Raw genomic sequence first — 19,481 nt, 5'->3', positions numbered from 1 at the left:
AAGGTGGGGGGAGGGGGAGGAGCACACGCAGGCAGGGGATAGGTGAGTTCAGGTGATAGGTGAGTCCAGGTGAGAGGGGGAGGTAGGTGTATGGGGGATACACAAGAAATTCTGCAGATGCTGGAATCTGGAGCAATACACAAAAAGTGCTGGAGGAGCTCAGCAGGTCAGGCAGTATCCATGGAGGGAAATAAACAGTCGACGTTTCGGGCCAAAGGGCAAGTTCTCCCACACAGAGGGTGGTGAATATCTGGAACAAGCTGCTAGAGGAAATAGTGGAGGCAGATACAATTACAAAATTTAAGAAGGTGTTTGGACAGGTACTTGAATAGGAAAGACAGAGGGATAGAGGCCTATTGCAGGCAAATCAGATTGGCATAGATAGGCATCATGGTCGACATGGATGAGGTGGGCCCAAAGGGCCCATTTCTGTGCTGAATATCTCTATGATCCTAGTTGCAAATCAACAGACTGAACACCTGGAGCATGTGTGGCTGACTACATCCTTTTCAGTTAGTATGTTAATAAAACAAAATTAAGCTACTCTATGAGTTGTAGTGTAATAAGCAGGCTTAAGTAAAAGGGATAGGAATTGTTGCACCTTAAAAATTTGGCCAGATTTAATTTCAGATAAATGATTTAATGAAGTCAAGCATTGACTCCGTCTTAGATTTCCTTTGAAATCCAAGGTCGGTATCGCTCTTTTATATATTGAAAAAAATCAGGGGACATCCAACTGTGCACTAGGAGTGTCATGTGCAATAGAACTTCAAAGCAATAGAACTACAGCATCTTCAGAATCAGAATGTCAAATCATTGGTTTAATGAGCCTGCGCTCTATTTATAACACAGGATAACGTACCAGAATTTTTTCTGTATCCAGGGATGGCACTGGTTCACATGGTGGAGCTCCTCGAGGCACACAGTCAGTGTCTTCAGGATTCAAAAATGAAGACTCTAAAGCATCAAACAAAACAAATCTTCCACTAAATAATTTAAAACGATAGCCCTGTGATAAAAGTCTTCTTATAGATGAAATATAGAAATTTACACAGAATCTGCCGATACACAAAACCAGTCAGTGTTCATGAATCAGGTGGCACAGCAATTGGCCAATAGCTTATCAGTCACGAATCTTATGTCCCATCCCTTTGCCCTCACTGCACACAAAATACAAACCGCTGGAGGAACTCAATGGGTGAAACAGCATCTGTGAAGGCAAATTTGGTTGACATTTTGGGTCAAGACATTTGTTTTTTTTGCTCCAGATTCCAACATCTGCAGTCTGTCTCTCTGATATTACAGTCTACAGGGCTTTAGTTAAAATTGAGTTCCTCTTTCCCCTTAGCCAATACCAGTTCCTCTCTGCAACTTGTGGGATGCAGCTTGATGCACATCGATGTCATGTTGCTTTGCATAATAATCACTGCAAGAGTTGTCAATTGTGTGAATTGTTGCAATATGGTAAAATGATATTAAAAAAAATCTTTGTACCTGTACAAGTCCAGCAACCTAAACTCAAATTATTTGAAAACTCTAAAATGAAACTTTAAAAAGGGCTGACACTGGAAATCTGAAATTAAAGCAGAAAATGCTGAATAAACTCTGCAGGTCAGTCAGCAACTGTGCAAAGAAAAACAGTTAATGTTTCAGGTCCAAGATTCTTCTTCAGAACTCAGAAAGAGAGAAACGGGTTAGTCTAGGTAGTAGAGGAGGTGGGAAGGCAATGGGTGGAACAAAAGAGATTTCTCTGATAAGCTGAAAAGTATACAAATGAGGCCAGACTATACAAATGAAAGAAAAAGGAAGAGGAGAATAGTTGGCAAAAATGGTCAGTGCTGATACAAACAGAAAGAAGGAGTGGGTTATCAGAAGCTGGAGAATTCAATAGAGTCTTGCAGGCCACAACGTGCCCAGAAAAAGGATGAAGTGTTCCTCAAGCTTATGTTGGGCCTCATTTTAATGATGCAGGATCCACAGACAGATCAGAGTGGGATGGTGAATTAAAGTGGCGGGGAACCAGAAGCTCAGGGTCACTACTGTGGACTGAACTCAAGTGCTCCATAGAGTAATCATCCAATCTGCATTGGGTTTCTTCAATGCAGAGGAGGCCACATTGTGAAAACTGAGTGCATGACATTAGATTTGAAGAAGTGGAAGAGAATCACTGGAAACACTAGTCGGGTTCATGGATGGTGGTAGGGGAAGTGATAAAAGGACAGGTACAGTAGTGTAGCGGTTAGCGTAACGCCTTACAGCGCCAGTGACCCAGGTTCAATTCCCACCGCTGTCTGTAAGGAGTTTGTACATTCTCCCTGTGTCTGTGTGGGTTTCCTCCCACATTCCAAAGACATACAGGTTAGGATGTTGTGGGCATGCTATGTTGGCGCCAGAAGCATGGCGACACTTGCAGGCTGGCCCCAGAACACTCTACGCGAAGATGCATTTCACTGTCTCTCTCAATGTACATGTAACTAATAAAGATATCTTATCTCATCTCTTGTAGTTGCCTGGGAAAGTGCCATACAATATGGAATAGGTGGGGACAGAAGAGTGGACCAAGGAGTTGCAAAGGGTATGATCCCTTTAAAATGCTGAAATGGGAGAAGAATACTTGTCTGGTGGTGGAATCTTGTTGGAGCTGGCAGATATTGCAAAGGATGATCTGTTGAATGCAGAGTTTGGTGGGGTGGAAGCTAAGTACCAGGGGAACTCTGTTCTTGCTACGTCCAGGAGAAGAGGTGAAAGCAGAGGAGCAGGAAATAGATGAGATGCAGTCAAGGGCTCTGCCCACTATGGTAATGGGGAAGCCATGGTTAAGGAAGATGGAAGACATTTCAGAGGCATCTGTGTGGAATGTCTCATCGGAGGAAATGTGACAGAGCCAGAGTAACTGAGAGAATGGAATCCTTACAGGAACAGGGTGGGAGGAAGTATAATCAAGGTACCTGTGGGAGTTGTGGACAAATGGATGCTGGTGGCTTGCCTATCTCCTGAGATGGAGACAGAGTTAGAAAGGAAAGAAAAATTCAGATGCACCACGTGAAAGTGAGAGCAGGGTGGAAATTGGTTGCAAAAGTGATGAAATTTTTCTTCATGAGTCCCGGAAGCAGCACTAATGTAGTTGTTGATGAACCAGAAACTATTCATTGCAAACTGCCAGTGTTATATCGACAGTTTCGATCCTTCCACAGCAATTATTCCCTTTAACCTACATCCTCTGAACCTGTCGCGCCCCATTCATCAAAGACATTCTTCATTTTCTTAGGCAGTCCCTTAGGATCAAGATAACTTGCTTCTACTCAGGTTTTGTGGGATTTCAGGCGGTTGATGAAGCCAATGTTGGACCTGCAGACTCCACCACAAATGGAGTAGGAGGTGCTTGATGGATGGCCAGTTGCATTCTTTGTGAGGTGGTGCGCTCCTTCCATCGATAACACTGGGCTTCTGTATACATTTGGTGCACGCTGCTGAGGTTCTCAATATTTGCCCACTTGCTCCTTCTACACTTTTGAGCAGTCATGGGCCAAGGATTCCCAGGAGTCAGTGTGGATATTGCATTTTCCTAGAGGCTTTGAGAAGATCTTGGAATCTGTTCCACTGTCCACATGGTGATCTCTTCCCATGACAGAGCTAGAGTCTGCTTCAGGGTTTTGGTGCTGGGGATGCAAACAGTATGGCTTGCTTAGTGGAGGTTTAATTAGCACCTCAGTGCTGGGGATGCTGGGCTGGGACAGGCTGATGACATTGGTTCACTTACACTTCCAGCAGATTTTCAAAAAGCAAGTTGGTGGAATCTCTCTCGTGCCTTGAGTTGCCTACTAGAGGCAGTCCAAATCTCAGAAGCACATGAAGGCAAGGATCAGTGCTGCCCAGCAGACAGTGAATTTTGTGCTGGGTGAGAGGTCTTAAACATCTCGGATGTTTAAGATCTTAAATATTAAACATCCTTTATTGATCTTAATCTCCTTTCCCTCAGTCCACCAAAGGCTGTGCTGTCACATTGAAGGCAGTAGTGAATTTCATTATCAACGTCTGCCTCGCTAAGAGGTCCACATTTTTCAGGATCTTATCATGAACTTTCATTGTTGGAGGGTGATGCCTTACTGGGGGGGGGGGGGGGTTAGAGTTGGTGAAGGGGCAGATTGGTAGAGGGTTTTTGTTTTACAGATATTGAAGGAAATGCCTTTCCTCTCTCTTCAGTGAATTTGGCGACTTGGAGCTTGACCTCGAAATCTGCACATACGCAAGAATCGTCTGATTGCCTGCATACTGCAGCTCAACGATCAGGGCTGCTGTAACCTTGATTCTGGAGTCAGTTAGTTTGAGGAGTTTCCCAATTGTCCTGTAGATTAGTTCCATTTCAATGGCAAGCTTGTTGGAGGCAAGGTGCAGCAATCTAGCAAATTGAAAAGCATTGGGCCTTTCTTGACACGAGTCTGTACTGTGATTGGCCATCTGGATTCAGTCGTTAGAATAAGATACTGTTCCATTGCATTGATGACTTTCTTGGTGCTACTTCCTGTCTTCATGTAGAACCAAATTTTTATACCTTCTGAACAAATTTCCACTTCGTTCTCACTTTTACATAGTCCCCCTTATCACTCAATGTCAGTTTAGCTCTAACAAATCAAATCTGGAGGGGTTGGGTTCAGTTAAAAAGAGGTAGAGCTCAAAGGATGCCCAAATGCTGTAGTGCTGTTGAAGATTAGTTAACCAAACCACAGACAGCATTGGTAAGCTTCATGCTACTTAACTAATCCATCATAAGTTAGCTGCAGCAATGCAGTGTTAATCATGGCTATTGGTTCTTGCTTAGACAATGCCTCAGACTACTTCCATAGCTTTATATTTCACATGCCCAACCCCACCTACACTCTACCTGCTCTGCAGCCCTGAAATGCTTAGCTAGGAAATCTCTTACAGCACTCTTGCCTGAAGCAGGTTGTGGATCCAAATTACACTTTTGGTATGCAAGTGGAAATAGCTCAGCCAACAATCAAAGGCTACTGAGCAAATGCTACACTGTCAAAGGTGCTATCCTTCAGATGAGATGTGAAATTGAGGCATATCTGTTCTCTCAAATGGATGTAAAAAATGAATGAGCTGGATTAAACACAGAAAATGCTGGAAATACTCAGCAAGCAGGTTCTCACCCACAGATGCAGCCTGACCTGTTGAGTATTTCCAGCGATTTGTTTTTTTATTTTATATTTCCCAAAACTACAGTTTTTTTTTATATATTCAATGATCTGGAATAGCTGGTTAAACCACTGCACTCTGGAACACTGCAGCACTGCACATTTTAGGAATTATACAATAATTTGTAACAATGGATTAGCTCAGTTAGAACTTTGGCAAGTAAGCAAGTTTGAAAGCACACCAGCTTCAAATGACCATTTACTAATCTTTGTACATGAACTCTCGATCCTCCATCAATTATTATTTATTAGACAACGACAAGTCTGCGTCAACACATCCTGAGATACTCAACAATACCAATATACATATGGCTTCTGGTTTGCTTTGAAGCGTTACTTTACCACAGATGTATTTTGTATCTTGGTTCTAAATCTCACACTTGGGTAGGTAGAAATCCCTGAGCTATATGCAATGATGTCATGAACACATTTGTTTTTTGAAACACATGCCAGAAGCTTAGCCTGCATTCTATATCCAAAAATCAAATGCCCAAGCTAAAACTGAAGTTTCATGTTTCAGAAGCAGTTCCAATGACAGGGTTAATGTTTTATATTAATGACCTATTTCTCTCTCTACAAATGCTGCCAGACCTGATAGCATTTACATTTTCTGTTTTTAATCTCTAGGTATTATTCTTAATAAAGAGTCTGATCCTTTATCTCTGCCAATCAACACAACTGATAACTAGCAGTGAAATAGATAGAAGAATGTCTGAAAGAGAATTGCGACTGATCCCAGTATCAGCCATTAGCTTGGCCGGGCATTGCTACACCATGATCAACAAAGCTAGCAGCGTAGGGTTACATAGCCAAAGCAGTAAAAGTACAAATCTGACGATACTCTGGAGAGATGCTGACAAGAAACCAAACACTCCTTCACAGCAAAATTTTGATACACAACAATCCTTGTCACTCTTGCACATTTCCTTCTTAAATTTATTTGAAAAGAAATCAAGAATCAAAAAAGGGGAAAAAAACTTTCCAAAACAAAATCTTGACATGCTTCTACAATAGGCCTACTACTGTTCAATGTTATCATTAAAAACATATTAAATATCATAATGGGCTTAAAGGTCATTAATCCCCAGGGTCTGTTGAAATATATCCAAGCTGCTAAGGGAAGCAAATTGTTGGGGCCCTGACAGAGCTGTTTTAAATCTTTGCTGGCCACAGAAAAGGTGACTGGAGGTCAGCGAATGTCCTATCTCTATTCAAGAAGGGCAGCAGGGATAAGCCAGGTAATTACAGTACAGTGAATCTAACATCAGGAAGTTATTAGGGGAAAAATAAGGAATAGGATGGATCTACAGTTAGAACAGCAAGAATTAATCAAAGATGGTCAGCATGAACAATTTGATTTTTTGAAGAGGTAACAAAATCCACTAATCAGGGCAGGATGATTGAAGTAGTCTGCACAGAGTTCATTGATGCCTTAAATAAAGTCCAACATGGAATCTGTTAGCTCTAACCCAAAAGGTTAGACAGCCATGGAACACGAGGCAAGTTGGCAAATTGGATCAAATTGACTTGGTAATAGGAACAACAGTGGAGGGTTGTTTTGGTGATTCGAAACCTGCAACCAATGTTGTAATACAAAGATCAGTGCTGGCAAACCTGTTGTTTATTGTATAAATAAATGATTTGGATATGAATGTAGGAGCGATGATCAGCAAGTTTGCAGATGAGGCAATAACTGGTGGTGTTGATAGCGAGGAGGATAGTCATAGGCTACAGTATGATACTGATCTGTTGGTAAGATAGGCAGAGTGCTGGAAGATGGAATTTAATCCTGATAAGTGTGAGGCAAAGCACTTTAGGAGGACTAATAGGGGTAGGCCACACACAATAATAGGGTCCTAAGGGGGGTTATTGAGGACCAGATGGACCTTGGTATACAAGTCAAGTATCTTTGAAGATGGTAACACAGGTAAATACAATGATGAAGAAGGCATACAGGATACTTGCCTTCGTTAGTCAGAACACAGAATACAAAATTAAGGGGGTTATGGTACAACCTCACAAAGCATCGGCTACAGCACAGCTAGACTACTGTGTACTGTTCCGGTTACCACACTATAGGAAGGATTGAACTGGAGAGGGTACATGGGAGATTCATCAGGAAATTGCCCAGGATGGAGCATTTCAGTTACAAGGAGAGACTGGATGGACTGGGATTTTATTCCAACTCCATCAGGTGCCTTCTCAAAGGGAAGATTGCAGGGAAATTTTCCCCGTAAGAGAGACATCTAAAACTAGAGGATAGAGGTTTAGGGTAAGAGGAAGTTTAGAAGAATTCTGACGAGGTGGTTAGAGTCTGGAACACACTGCTTGAGTGAGTAGTGGAGGCAGGTACCTCACAATATTTAAGAAGAATCTGGATGAGCACTTGGATCACCAAGGCATAGAAGGATACAGACCAAAAGCACTGGTAAATGGAATTAGTATTATGGGTACTTGATGGTCAGCATGGTCATGATGGGCTGAAGGGACTTATCTGTGTTGTATTACTCCATTACACAACTGGACTGTGTTTTGAATGAGTAACAAAGGCCCTGTTTGTCCTCTGGCATAACACCATGGGAAAGATCCCACAGCTATATACGAAGAACAGCTGAGGAGTTCATCCTGGCTAATGTTTCTCTCTCAACCAACATCACTAAATTAAGTTATCCAGTCATTATTATACTGCTGCTTATGTAACCTTATCAATTGCAAACTGACTGACAACACATCAAGATGCAGTACACGCTCATCTTTTTATGATGAAGAGGAATGCCTCAGGATACTTCCACATTTAGAAAAGTAAAATACAATTCTTAATTTGTCTCAGCTCTGCTGGATTAGTGGAGGAAAATAGTTGAGTTTTCCCAAGCCTCTCAGTATTGTCATGATTCACCAAGTGTGTGCACCACAGAGCAGGAATTGATTTGGCTAGTGTTAACCTACCAACATTCACAGTCTTACAAACAAGACTACAGGAAATGACAGAGTGAAACAGCACATTAAAAAAATTGTTGAAAAAATACATTTTGTCACTTTAAAGTGCTATTATTAGTATTGTTTCATGTTATGCAAAGAAATGGTAACTAGTTTGCTAATAATTCTCAAATAATTTGATGTCCTTTTAATATAGACAGCAGTGAACACATGGTTCAATCAGCATCAATTCCTCACTGTAGACACCATTAAAAAATGGGTTTTCAACTATCGTCTTCCTCACAAGACAGATAACCCCAAGTCCTCATTATTCATGAATGATATGGGCACAGACTTCCCTCAGATAACAAAATGTGACTAGAACTAAGGCCCTCTCTTCTGTACCCAATACACCCCTCAACTAAACATAAATATGCCACATAATGTTCTAACAGTATTAATCTACATTAATAAACATATTAAAACATTTAAATACCCAAAAGGAAATGACATTGGCTACAAACTACTTTCATTGAAGGAAACAAGCAGGGATCTCATTTGAAAGCACAAGCAGCAGCTGTGTCTACAGAGACAATTATCTAGTAGATCAAAAAACAACAGTAACCCACTTGGCACAAGTGGTCTGGAAACTGATCACGGTATCTATACAGAGAAAGATTGGCTCTTCAACGTACATTTCCACGAAAAATCTGAGATGGGGTCTGAGACCAACCTCACAAGTACACAGATCTGTGGATTGTAAAATCAGTGAAAAACAAGGACTGAGTGTGTGTATTTACAGATACTTGTAGCTAGTCTATATGAATCACAGTGTTACTTATCTCTTAAGATACCAAAGATAAACTGATCACCTAAATTAGTTTTCAGTGCCCTTTCTCATAAAGCATTGAGCAGATATGGTTTTGTCAAAAACGTGGTTGCTTCTCTTACTGCTGAATCTTAAGTTCAATAACAATTCACTTCTCTGATAACTTCGTGTAAACATACTGACCTTAAAGAAAAATAAGTCATCGCCAACCAAACAGTAACTCACTCTTTCAACTAATTTCTTTCCTTAACTTAGAGAACCTTAGCAAAACACATTTGTCAGTGCTTCTGATCGCCTTTTATGTGTCCTACAAACAAACACCCGCTACACATTCTTCCTCTGCGACTCTGAGCGACCCTGACATGTTTATTACCTTAAAAGACTGTTCTTGCCGCTGCAAGGGATGAGGAAACAAAATAATGCTGTCAACCATCTGAACAGTAAGCGAAGCTCAAAGACCTGGACATAAAAGCCGGCCAGATTGCTTGGATGATAATTGTCACTGCATTTAGGAGAGACCGCATGAGGAAACTTTCAGAACACCTCACAAATATATATCTAAGAGGGATGAATCCGTGCTGTTGGGACCAGGTGACTTTGCAGTCGTCTGTGCTGGCCGCGGATGCGGAAGTCAGCGGGAACCCGCACTGGATAAAACGGGGCACAAAAAGTACAGGCTCTTACCACATTCCACCAAGTCCTCCGAGTTTCCCAGTTCCGACTGGGTGACACAGCCTTGCTTCTGCAGGTGGCTGTTGCCATTGAAGGACAGGAGCGAGGAAAAGTACTCGGCGCAGGCCGAGCCGTGCAAAGTAAACAATAAAAGTTGAGCGGCAACCGCCGCCGCCGCTCTCTGACTGGCAGCTGCCATGTTTGCGCTGCTCCTCGACGGGGAGGGCAGCATACGGGTAAGCGCCGAGGTTTGGGTGGGAGGGAGGACGCGGGGCACGCTGGGAGTTGTCGTTCGGCGCGGCGGGGCGAGAGAGGCGCAGTCCCCCGGCGCGAACTACATTTCCCGTGATGCCTGGCGGCGTAGCCGCGGCCGTCTCCCACCCCGCTTTGGCGCGCACTGGTAACCAGGCAGCGGGGTGGAAGAAGGGGGAGGGAAAGACGGGCGGAGCGGGCGTCGGGGCCTCGCCGTTCGATGGTGGGCGGCTGTTTTAGTCGCGATGGCGGCGCCATACCGATGCGTGGAGTGCAACGAGGAGGCGCTGGAGTTGCACAGGGACTACAACCACGGTATCATCAAGATCACCATCTGTGTGAGTGCAGAGAAGCGTGAGGAAGGTCCACCCCCCTCCCCCTGGCACTTCTCCCTCACTGACCACACTGCGACACCTCGGGCAAGAAGCTGGTCTCAGTTTCCTGCCTCCATCCACCCCATTTACTCGCAGCCTCCGACTTCCTTTCCTATTCGCACCTCCTGTGCTTCTCTACGGCCATTTTATTTCCTTCATTACTTTCCCTTCATATAGTGTTCCCTGATTCTGTCAGTATGCCTCACCTACGTAAAGAAAATATGAAGTATCGTTGGTAGAGAAACCAGTTTTGGGTTAATGGCTTTGCATTAGAGCAGTTTGGCTCACCGTAACGAGTAAATGAACATTGGAAATCTCAAACATAGAAAATGTTGGAAATGCTTAGGGCAGGCCACATCTGTGGGAAGAGAAACAGAACTAACGTTTTGGGTCAACCTGAAACGTTAACTCAGTTGCTCTTCTCACAGATGTGGCCTGACCTGCTGATTATCTGCAGCATTTTCTGTTGTTATTTTATGCTGCCATAACAATAATTCTGCCCTCAATGAGGCTATTAAGTCTGTCAAGCGCTGTCAAGAATCAAGAGTTGCAATCTCAAAATAAGGAGCTGTCCATTCAGGATTGGATAGGAAGAGATTTCATCATCCAGAAGATAATGAGTCTTTGGAATTCAAAACCCAAAAGCTCTGTGGAGGCTTAGTTGCTTAGTATATGCAAAACAGATCAATACATTGTATGATGTTGAGGGAATTGAGGGATATGGGGTTAGTACAGGAAAGTGGCACTGAGTTAGTAAATCAGCATACTGAATAGCAATTGGGTGCTGAATGGCCAGCTTCTGTTTCTTGTGTTCAAAAGAGTTCTTTCTTGGTGAAGCAGTGGTTTAGTTGTATTTCTTTTGACTTTATTTGTAGATTACAATATGTTCTCTAATTTTTGGAAACCGAATGCAGATTTGGTGAATGATTTCTTTTTTGGATACCTTCATGTTCACAAACGTGACCTGCAGCACCACCCTCAACTGTTGCTTTCATTCTCTGTCTCACTCCCACTCTGAACTTTTTTTTCCCCTCGGTCTCCTATGCAGTATCAGTGAAGGTTATCACAATCATGAGAACATGGAATATTACAGCACAGTACAGGCCCTTTGGCCCACGATGTTGTGCAGATATTTTTTCCAGCTCTAGTATCTATCTAACCCTTCCTGCCCACATGGCCCTCCATCTCTTTATGTCTATCTAAGAGTCTCTTCAATGTCCCTAATGTATCTGCCTCCACAACCTCAGCCGGCACTGTGTTCCACACATCCACCTCTCTCTCTGTGTAAAAAAAAAACTTACCTCTGGCATCCCCTTTATATCGATCCCTCCAGGATATCCTCCCTTTCTATAGCTGTGACACTGTCCCTGATCAGCAAAGCCACTCCCCCACCTCTTTTACCTCCGTCCCTGTCCCTTTTGAAACATCCAAACCCCGGAATATCCAACAGCCATTCCTGCCCTTGCAACAGCCAAGTCTCTGTAATGGCCACCATGTAATAGTTCCACGTACTTACCCATGCTCTGTTCCTCACCCTTGTTCCTGATACTTCTTGCATTAAAAACAGCACTTTATTCTGAACTGACATCAGAAAGGTATCAGAGAGGCTGAGAGTTTCCTGAATCATACATTCCAGGAGCTTCCCACCCCACAGACAGAGTTCCGCATAGTAGATGGGTGGCTATCCAGAGAGTAGGAAAAACAAAAATCTTCAGAGTTTGTGCTGCTCTCAAACTTGCACTTTGTATTTGAGACTGCTGGGGGTGATGACATTGAAGGAGTACAGTCCAAAGGTAGCACCAGCGGGAAAGGGACTGCATAAAGCGGGAACAGCTAAAGAATATCTTGAGAAGAGATTTCATTATTTCAGGGACAGACAGGTACTTCTGTAATCATAATTGTGAGCCCTGTATCGTGCATTGCTTCTCTGATAAAGTGTGGTGAATATTCAGCTTGAGAAATAGCGGTACACTTAAGTACCAAAAACATAGAACAGGTTTTGAGATCCTATGGTCCAGGAACTAGGAAGGTAATTAAAAATTAGGACCTTGAAGGCAGGAATGTCTGGATTATTCCCAGTCCAACATGTCAGCAAGATCAATGTGGCGCTTCAGGTGTGGTTTCAGATTCCTGGGGCATTGGGTCCAATTGTGGGACATGAGGTGTCTGTTCAAAAGGAGCAGGTTGAACCTCAGCAGGACTGGGATCAATGTGCTTGTGGGGTTGGAGAGCCTAAATTGGCTGGGAAATGGGCATGAGCACATAGAAATAGGAACAAGGTGCAGAGAACAGTTATAATGTTGGACAGTACTCGAGAAGGAAGTAGTCCAGTATTAGAAAGGAGCAGATGGCAAAGAACTACAAGGAATACAAATACTAATTTACCCTGCATATTGATGTGAATAAAGTTGGTGAATGATAAGCACATAGAGTTTTGTTGAAATATGATACTGTAGCAATAGTGAAAACATGGCTTAGAAATGGTGAGGAGTGGCACTTAATGTTCACAGATAGAAAGTGTTCAGAAAAGATAGAGAAGGGAGAAAAGCATGGTTGGAAGTACTGATTAGGGATGACATTGTAATATTGGGAAGAGACAATGTCCTTGAAGGAGCAAGAACCATCCATTTAGAGCTGACAAACAAAAAGGGGATGGTTACATATGGAGTATTCTGTAGGCCTCCAAATAATGAGAAGGAAATAAAGGAGCAAATCTGTAGGGAAATTACAGAGATATGCAAGAACTATAGAGCGCAGATATTAGGGGACTTCAGTTACCCAAATATCCATTTGGAGTAATGTTGAGTAAAGGGGAAGGGGGGGTATTCTGAAATGTATCCTTGGCTTAACTGGAAAGGAGACATTGCTGGATTAGGTGCAAGTGAATGAAGTAGGTCATGTGTCAGTGGGAGAACTCCCCTGGGTTGGTGTAATTGTATCAGATCTAGATTAGGACTAGAGTAGAGCAAGGAACAGTCTAATGTAAAATTAAATTAGAAGTCTATCTTCAGTGGAATGCGAGGGAATCCAGCCAGGGTAAAATGAAGCCTAAGGTTGATACGTTAAAAGATTATAGAATAGTGGATGCTTTTTAAGGAGGAGATATTTTGGTTAGGTATGCACAAGAGGGAAGGTTAGAGGAGCTAATAGCAAGGATTATTGGATGATGAGTGACTGAAGAATGTGATGCATTGGGGAAGTTCTTCAAAAAGGAACCAGGCTAAATACAATAACTTGAGAGGGGAAGGAAGGGGGAAAATAGTACAGAAATATGGAATATGAGATTAGAATGATCAGCATAAAAAAAGCATCCAAAATTCTCCTACACGCATAGTCAAAGGTAGTGGGAGACGAGGGACCTGTTGGAAACAAAGGTGATGAAATATGCTTACAGGTGAAAATTAATGGGCAGGATATACTGGAAAGACTGGTTATGCTTAGAGTGAATAAGTCACCTGGTCTGGCTGGCTGGATCTCAGGCTGCGAAGTCAGGGTGGTGATGGCAGAAGGGCTTAGCATCATCCTAAATCTTCCCTAAAAAAGGGGAGGTATAACAGTATTGGAAAGTGGCAGATGTACAAAGGCTATAGGATATAGTTTGAGTTAATTAAGTAGAGCCAGCCTAGGGTTGTAAAGGACTGATCTAATTGATTTTGTTTCATGACTGGAATGCTGTGGATGTTGGCTATATCAATTTAAAGAAACCATTTGATGACAGCCTCAGTAGATTTCATTTGGGCCTGCTGACTTGTCCACTTTCACAGATGGTAAACTTCTACACTTCCTCTTTTCTTGTGTGTATCTCATTCAGTATTTATATGAAGCATAAAACATAGGATCAAGTGTAGGGCATTTGGCCTCATATACTCATTCTGGCATTCATCATGATCATGGCTGATCTTTCATCTCAGTGCCACTTTCCATGTACTAACGCCATATTCCTTGATTCCCTTAATATATAAAAATCTTCTGATCAATCACACTCTTCCTGATCTGCAACATTGAAATACTCTTTTGTGAAGTCAGCCCATAAAGTTGATTAAGAACCGCCCCCCCACCCAATAGCCTCTGTTCTTTTCTTAATGATCCTCTTGCTCTTGGTTTTTCTTTGATTTTGCTCGGGAGCTTAATTTGTTCATAATACAAAGATAGGTGGGTGGGTGAGTTGTGACCAAGACACAAAGAGCATGCAGAAGGATACAGATAGGTTTAGTGAGTGTCAAGAAGTTGGCAAATAGAGTATTAATGCGGGAAGATGTGAGGTTATCCACTTGGAAAGAAGAATGAGAAAGCAATTATTTAAATGAGTGAGACTACAAAATCTTGCAGTATGAAGAATCTGGGAGTTCTAAGTACATGAAACAAGAAGTTTACTTGCTGTACCAGCATGTTATTAGGAAGGCTAATAGAAATTGGCTATTGCAAGAATCAGATTTATTATCACTGACTTATATGATGTGAAATTTGTTGTTTTGCAGCAGCAGTACAAGGTAAAGATATAAAATTACTATAAATTATAAAAATAAATATATAGTGCAATAGCGAGGTGGTGTTCATAAACCATTCAGCAATCTGATGCCAGAGGGGAAGAAGCAATTTCTGAATCGTTGAATGTGGGTACATTCTCCCTGATGGTAGTAACTGGAAGAGGACGTGTCCCGGATGTTGAAGGTCCTTAGCAATGGGTGCTGTCTTCTTGAGGCACCGCCTCTTAAAAATGTCCTCGATGGTGGGGACGGTTGTGCCCGTGATGGAGCTGGCTGAGTCTACAACCCTCTGCAGCCTCTTGCAATCCTGTGCATTGGAGCCTCCATGCCAGGCAGTCATTGCAGTCATTCAGAATGCTCTCCATTGTACATCTATAGAAATTTGTAAGAATTTTCGGGTGACATACTGTATTTCCTAAAACTTCTAACGAAGTAGAGCCACTGGCATGCCTTCTTTGTGATTGTATCAATGTGTTGGACCCATTGTCCACCCTGCAGTACTGCAAGCAGTTTTGGTTTTCATATTTAAGGAAGGATGGGTTTGCATTGTAAGATAAGATGAGATAAGATACCTTTATTTGTCCCATCTACATGGAAACACACAGTAAAATGCATCTTTTGCATAGAGTGTTCTGGGAGCAGTCCACAAGTGTCGCCAAGCTTCTGGCACCAAAATAGCATGCCCACGACTTCCTAACCCGTATGACTTTGGAACGTGGGAGGAAACCGGAGCACCCGAAGGACAGAGAAGGTTCACTAGATTGATTCCTGGGATAAAGGGGTTGGCTCTGAAGAAAGGTTGAGCAGGTTGGTATATACTCATTGGAATTTAGAAGAATGGGAGGTGATCTTATTGAAACATAACGTTTGAGAAGAATTCACAGGGATGCTGAAAGGTTGTTCTCCCTAGTTGGGCTATCTAGAACAAGGAGGCATAGTTTCAGAGTAAAGAGTTTCACATTTTAGATTGAGATTAGGAGGAATTTCTTCTCTGGGGGTTGTGAATCTACCCTGTGGAAGGTGCTGTGGGAACAGTGTCATTGAATATATTTAAGGCAGATACAGATCGACAATTCAACCACAGAATAAATGAATTCAAAAGAAATTCAAAAGCAGATGCTGGAAATCTGAAATAAAACTAGACACTTTTGGAAATACTCAGCAAATCAGGTATCATCTATAAGATAAGATATCTTTTATTAGTCACATGTACATTGAAACACACAGTGAAATGCATCTTTTGCATAGAGTGTTCTGGGGGCAGCCCGCAAGTGTCGCCACGCTTCCGGCGCTGACATAGCAAGCCCACGACTTCCTCTTGATGACCTTTCATCAGAGCTGGGATGTTGGAAATAAAGAAGAAAGAAACTGGTGAGGGTGGAGAACAAATAGAGGTCTTTAAGAGGATGAAGACCAGGAGAATAACCCAACCAGTGAGGTATTGGCTGAAAGAGAGGTAAGCACAACTCAAGAAAATAGAAGCTAGAGTAGGCCACCAGGCCCCTCAAACCTTCCCCGCCATCCAATATGATAGTGGCTGATGTATGTTGGCCTCAACTCCTCTTCTGTGCCAGTTCCCCATAGTCTCCAATTCCTCTATCTTTAAAATATTTATCTATCTCCATCATACATATATCTAATGATCTGGCCTCCACCATCTTCTGTGGCAGAGAATTCCAGAGATTCACTACCCTCTGAAAGAAGAAATTTCTACACAACTCAGTGTTAAATGACTCTCCCCTTACTTTGCAGTTATGTCCCCTCGTTCATGACTCTCCCACCAGTGACAACCAGGTTAAAGGTTAATGAGTAACAAAAGGTCTGTTCGATTGTGTTTTTCTTCATTGAGGTTTGATGCAATAGCTTCAGGGCCACTCTAATGCTCATAACATGAAGTTCCTCCACAAATCAATAAATGTTGCCTAGAAGTTTGAATCTAATGGAGAAATGAATGGTTAATGGGGCTGAAATGTGTTTTCCCTTGCAGAAAACATGCCAGAAACCAGTTGATAAGTATGTTGAATATGACCCAGTGATCATTCTCATTGATGCGATCTTATGTAAAGTTCAAGCTTATAGGCATATAATCCTCAACGCCAACATTAATGTAAGTACTTTAAACCCAAATTATGTTGCTGTGAATAGCTTGGTAATTATATTAAAACATGGTTAAAAAAAAATCTCTTGCACATAGGTGATTGACATTTTCTTGTAAAGTATTCGTCATATTACTCTTACTGGTGACACCAAATAGGGATATGATAGCATTGTAGTTATCTTATTTGACTAATATTCCAGAGGCCTAGATTAATCTGATGACTTAAATTTTGATTTCACCATGGAAGCTGATGAATTTAATTTCAGTTAATTAAATAAAACTGCAATAAAAAGCATGTATTAGTTGGGGAAGCAGAACAGATTATTCTAAAAACATATCTGCTTCACTGTTGTTCTTTTGGAAATGAGCCATCCTTGTCCTGTGTAGCTAAATACAACTTCAGACCCACAGCAAAGTTCTTCACTCTTACATGCACTCTAACAAAGCCTGGCAAACCACTTTGTTCAAAGGCAGTATTGGATACGCACAAATGCCAGCCTTCCAATTGTCATTTGCATCCTGTGAATGATTTTTTTTTAAAAAATCAACATTGTTTTGTCCCCTCCCCTCTCCACAATTTTAGTCTTTTGAAGTAATGAGGTGAATGGGTGGTTTATGTCTTTTTCCCCAGACGCACCCTTCACATACAAGGCATGTTGATAAGCTGTTTTATAATATGAGCATTGGTAATTCATTGAATTTTATACCTTTCCTTCAGATTCACTGGAAGCTGTGCATTTTCTGTTTGTTATGTGAAGCATATCTTAGGTGGTCACAGCTACAGGATTCACAGCAAACGGTTGATCCTACAGATATAATTCGTTATGCCAAAGAATGGGACTTCTATCTAATGTTTGGATTAGCTAGTTTGGGTAAGCTCACTTATTGTTACTTTTTTTATTGGGGGTGGTGGGGTCGAGGGGAACTGTGTTGGTTCATTCTATATGTGTCATACTAGTTGAAGTTCATAGTTACACCTTTCAGCCAACATGATGCATTTTTGTAGATCTTGTCCTTGTTTAATTTGGTTTAAGTAGAATGTGACATGTTAAGCCCACAGTTTGTTCCTCCACATTTCATAATTTGCATTCGTCTTTACCTGTGTCCAACTTGGAAATATTAAATATATAACAGGCATAGCAATAGGCTCTGAGGAACTTTGCTACAAACCTCAAATCCAGATCACCTACCAACCTTGACTACAGGGTCCCATATGGCTGGGGAAATTAGACTAACTGAAAAAAAATTGCTGCAGTGTACTTGTAATTTAAAATAACATTTTGCTTTGAAAAATATTAAATTATGTAAATGCTTGAATTAATCAATTTGTTTAACAATTTAAATTAGTAATGTTACAGAAATTCAAATTATCATACAACCCATACCAATTGATTTGGGGAATAGACTACTTTCCAAAAGTTATACTATATACACAATAACTTTTGTTGTTCAATATGATTGAATCCAATGATCAATCTGCATGCCCTTCTCCTGTGTTACCTCTGGAGCATCACAAACGTCAATCATTTATGCAGTCCTACTTCTTCATGCTGTCCAACTATTAATACCTCCAACTCGCTATTGGGAAAGCTAAAATCATAATTTGTGGTCCCCTGCTTCAAACTCCTACTTTCTTGCCACTAATTCCAACTCCCTCCCTGTCCAAGGCAGACAGAGTTGACCCCAGTGCACACATCCCTGCCATAGTTGAAGCCATCTGTTCCTACCTGCCTAACATTCCCCAACATCACCCTGCTTCAGCTCATCTGCTGAGAAGATCATCTATCATCCTGATGCAGGGTCTCAATCCACTGAGTTCCTCAAGCAGTTTGTTTTTTTGCTCCAGATTCTTACAGTCTCTTGTGTCTTTCATCTATACCTTTGTTGCTTTCACACATGAGTCGTCCAATACTGTCCTGGCCAGCCTCTTAACTTGCACCTTCCCTAAACTTAGTAATTCAGAACTTTGCTGCTCTTATCCACACTTGTATCCATTTGACCGCATGCTTGCTGAATTATATTGATTCCCAATCTGGCAACCACTACATGTTATAATCTCATCCTTTTGTACAAAATCCCCCGTGACTCTGTCACGTACCAGCAACAAAAGAAACACACCGAGTCATGTATAAGTGTTAAAAAAACTATTTTATTAGTAACTACTTATGATAATAAGAAAAATAAAAGTAAAAATGTTAAATCTTAAACATTAACCCCAAAAACTAAACTTGAAGTGTGTGTGTGGCAAATTCCCAAACTCCAAGCCCAGGAATAGTTCTCAAAGTTCAGTTCAGCAAGCCATAAGGTGAAACATGAGCAAACCACAGTTGAATGAAAAGGAAATGTAGAGAGAAAATAGAGAGTAATTACGAAATCCAAATGTTCCACGATGGAACCCATATGACACCTCAATCACTGATGATCTCCATTCCTTTGTTCCGAAGTATCTGCCACCCCGAAAAGCATCCGAGACATGGCCGTCCACACAAATACCTGTTTCCTTCTACAGGTTAACAACAAAGTGGACTCCACTGGATTATTTCAAAAATCCATACGTGAATTGTAGTAACAGACAGTTATTGTTTTTCATCCATCGATACAGAGACCAGCAGGCTGCTCTCTGCCTCTCTCTCTCTCTCTCTCTGCCTCTCT

General features: G+C 41.7%; 2 protein-coding genes across 4 annotated transcripts in view; one reads left to right on the top strand and one right to left on the bottom strand.

The window, feature by feature from the left end:
• Window positions 1-9,817, bottom strand: part of ttc13 (tetratricopeptide repeat domain 13) — a 44,483-nt gene extending 34,666 nt beyond the window's left edge. For both annotated transcript variants that reach the window (XM_052013192.1, XM_052013193.1), the window contains exons 1-2: window positions 9,631-9,817; window positions 863-957 (exon numbers count right to left, since the gene is read on the bottom strand). In XM_052013192.1, the coding sequence (XP_051869152.1) occupies window positions 863-957; window positions 9,631-9,817 (282 nt within the window). The remainder of the gene's footprint in view (window positions 1-862; window positions 958-9,630) is intronic.
• arv1 (ARV1 homolog, fatty acid homeostasis modulator) overlaps window positions 9,742-19,481 on the top strand; it is a 20,534-nt gene continuing 10,794 nt past the window's right edge. Inside the window, exons 1-3 of one of the 2 annotated variants that reach the window (XM_052013199.1) lie at window positions 9,742-9,854; window positions 16,719-16,838; window positions 17,548-17,701. In XM_052013199.1, the coding sequence (XP_051869159.1) occupies window positions 9,816-9,854; window positions 16,719-16,838; window positions 17,548-17,701 (313 nt within the window). In that variant the 5' untranslated portion in view covers window positions 9,742-9,815. Of the gene's footprint in view, window positions 9,855-10,006; window positions 10,209-16,718; window positions 16,839-17,547; window positions 17,702-19,481 lie in introns of those variants that run through there. The other variant, XM_052013198.1, reaches the window with a different exon arrangement.

Source organism: Pristis pectinata, chromosome 3 (assembly GCF_009764475.1).
Source record: "Pristis pectinata isolate sPriPec2 chromosome 3, sPriPec2.1.pri, whole genome shotgun sequence".
NCBI classification, from domain to species: domain Eukaryota; kingdom Metazoa; phylum Chordata; class Chondrichthyes; order Rhinopristiformes; family Pristidae; genus Pristis; species Pristis pectinata.
Note: the sequence above shows the minus strand (reverse complement) of the source record. Positions and strands in the feature narration are given on the sequence as shown.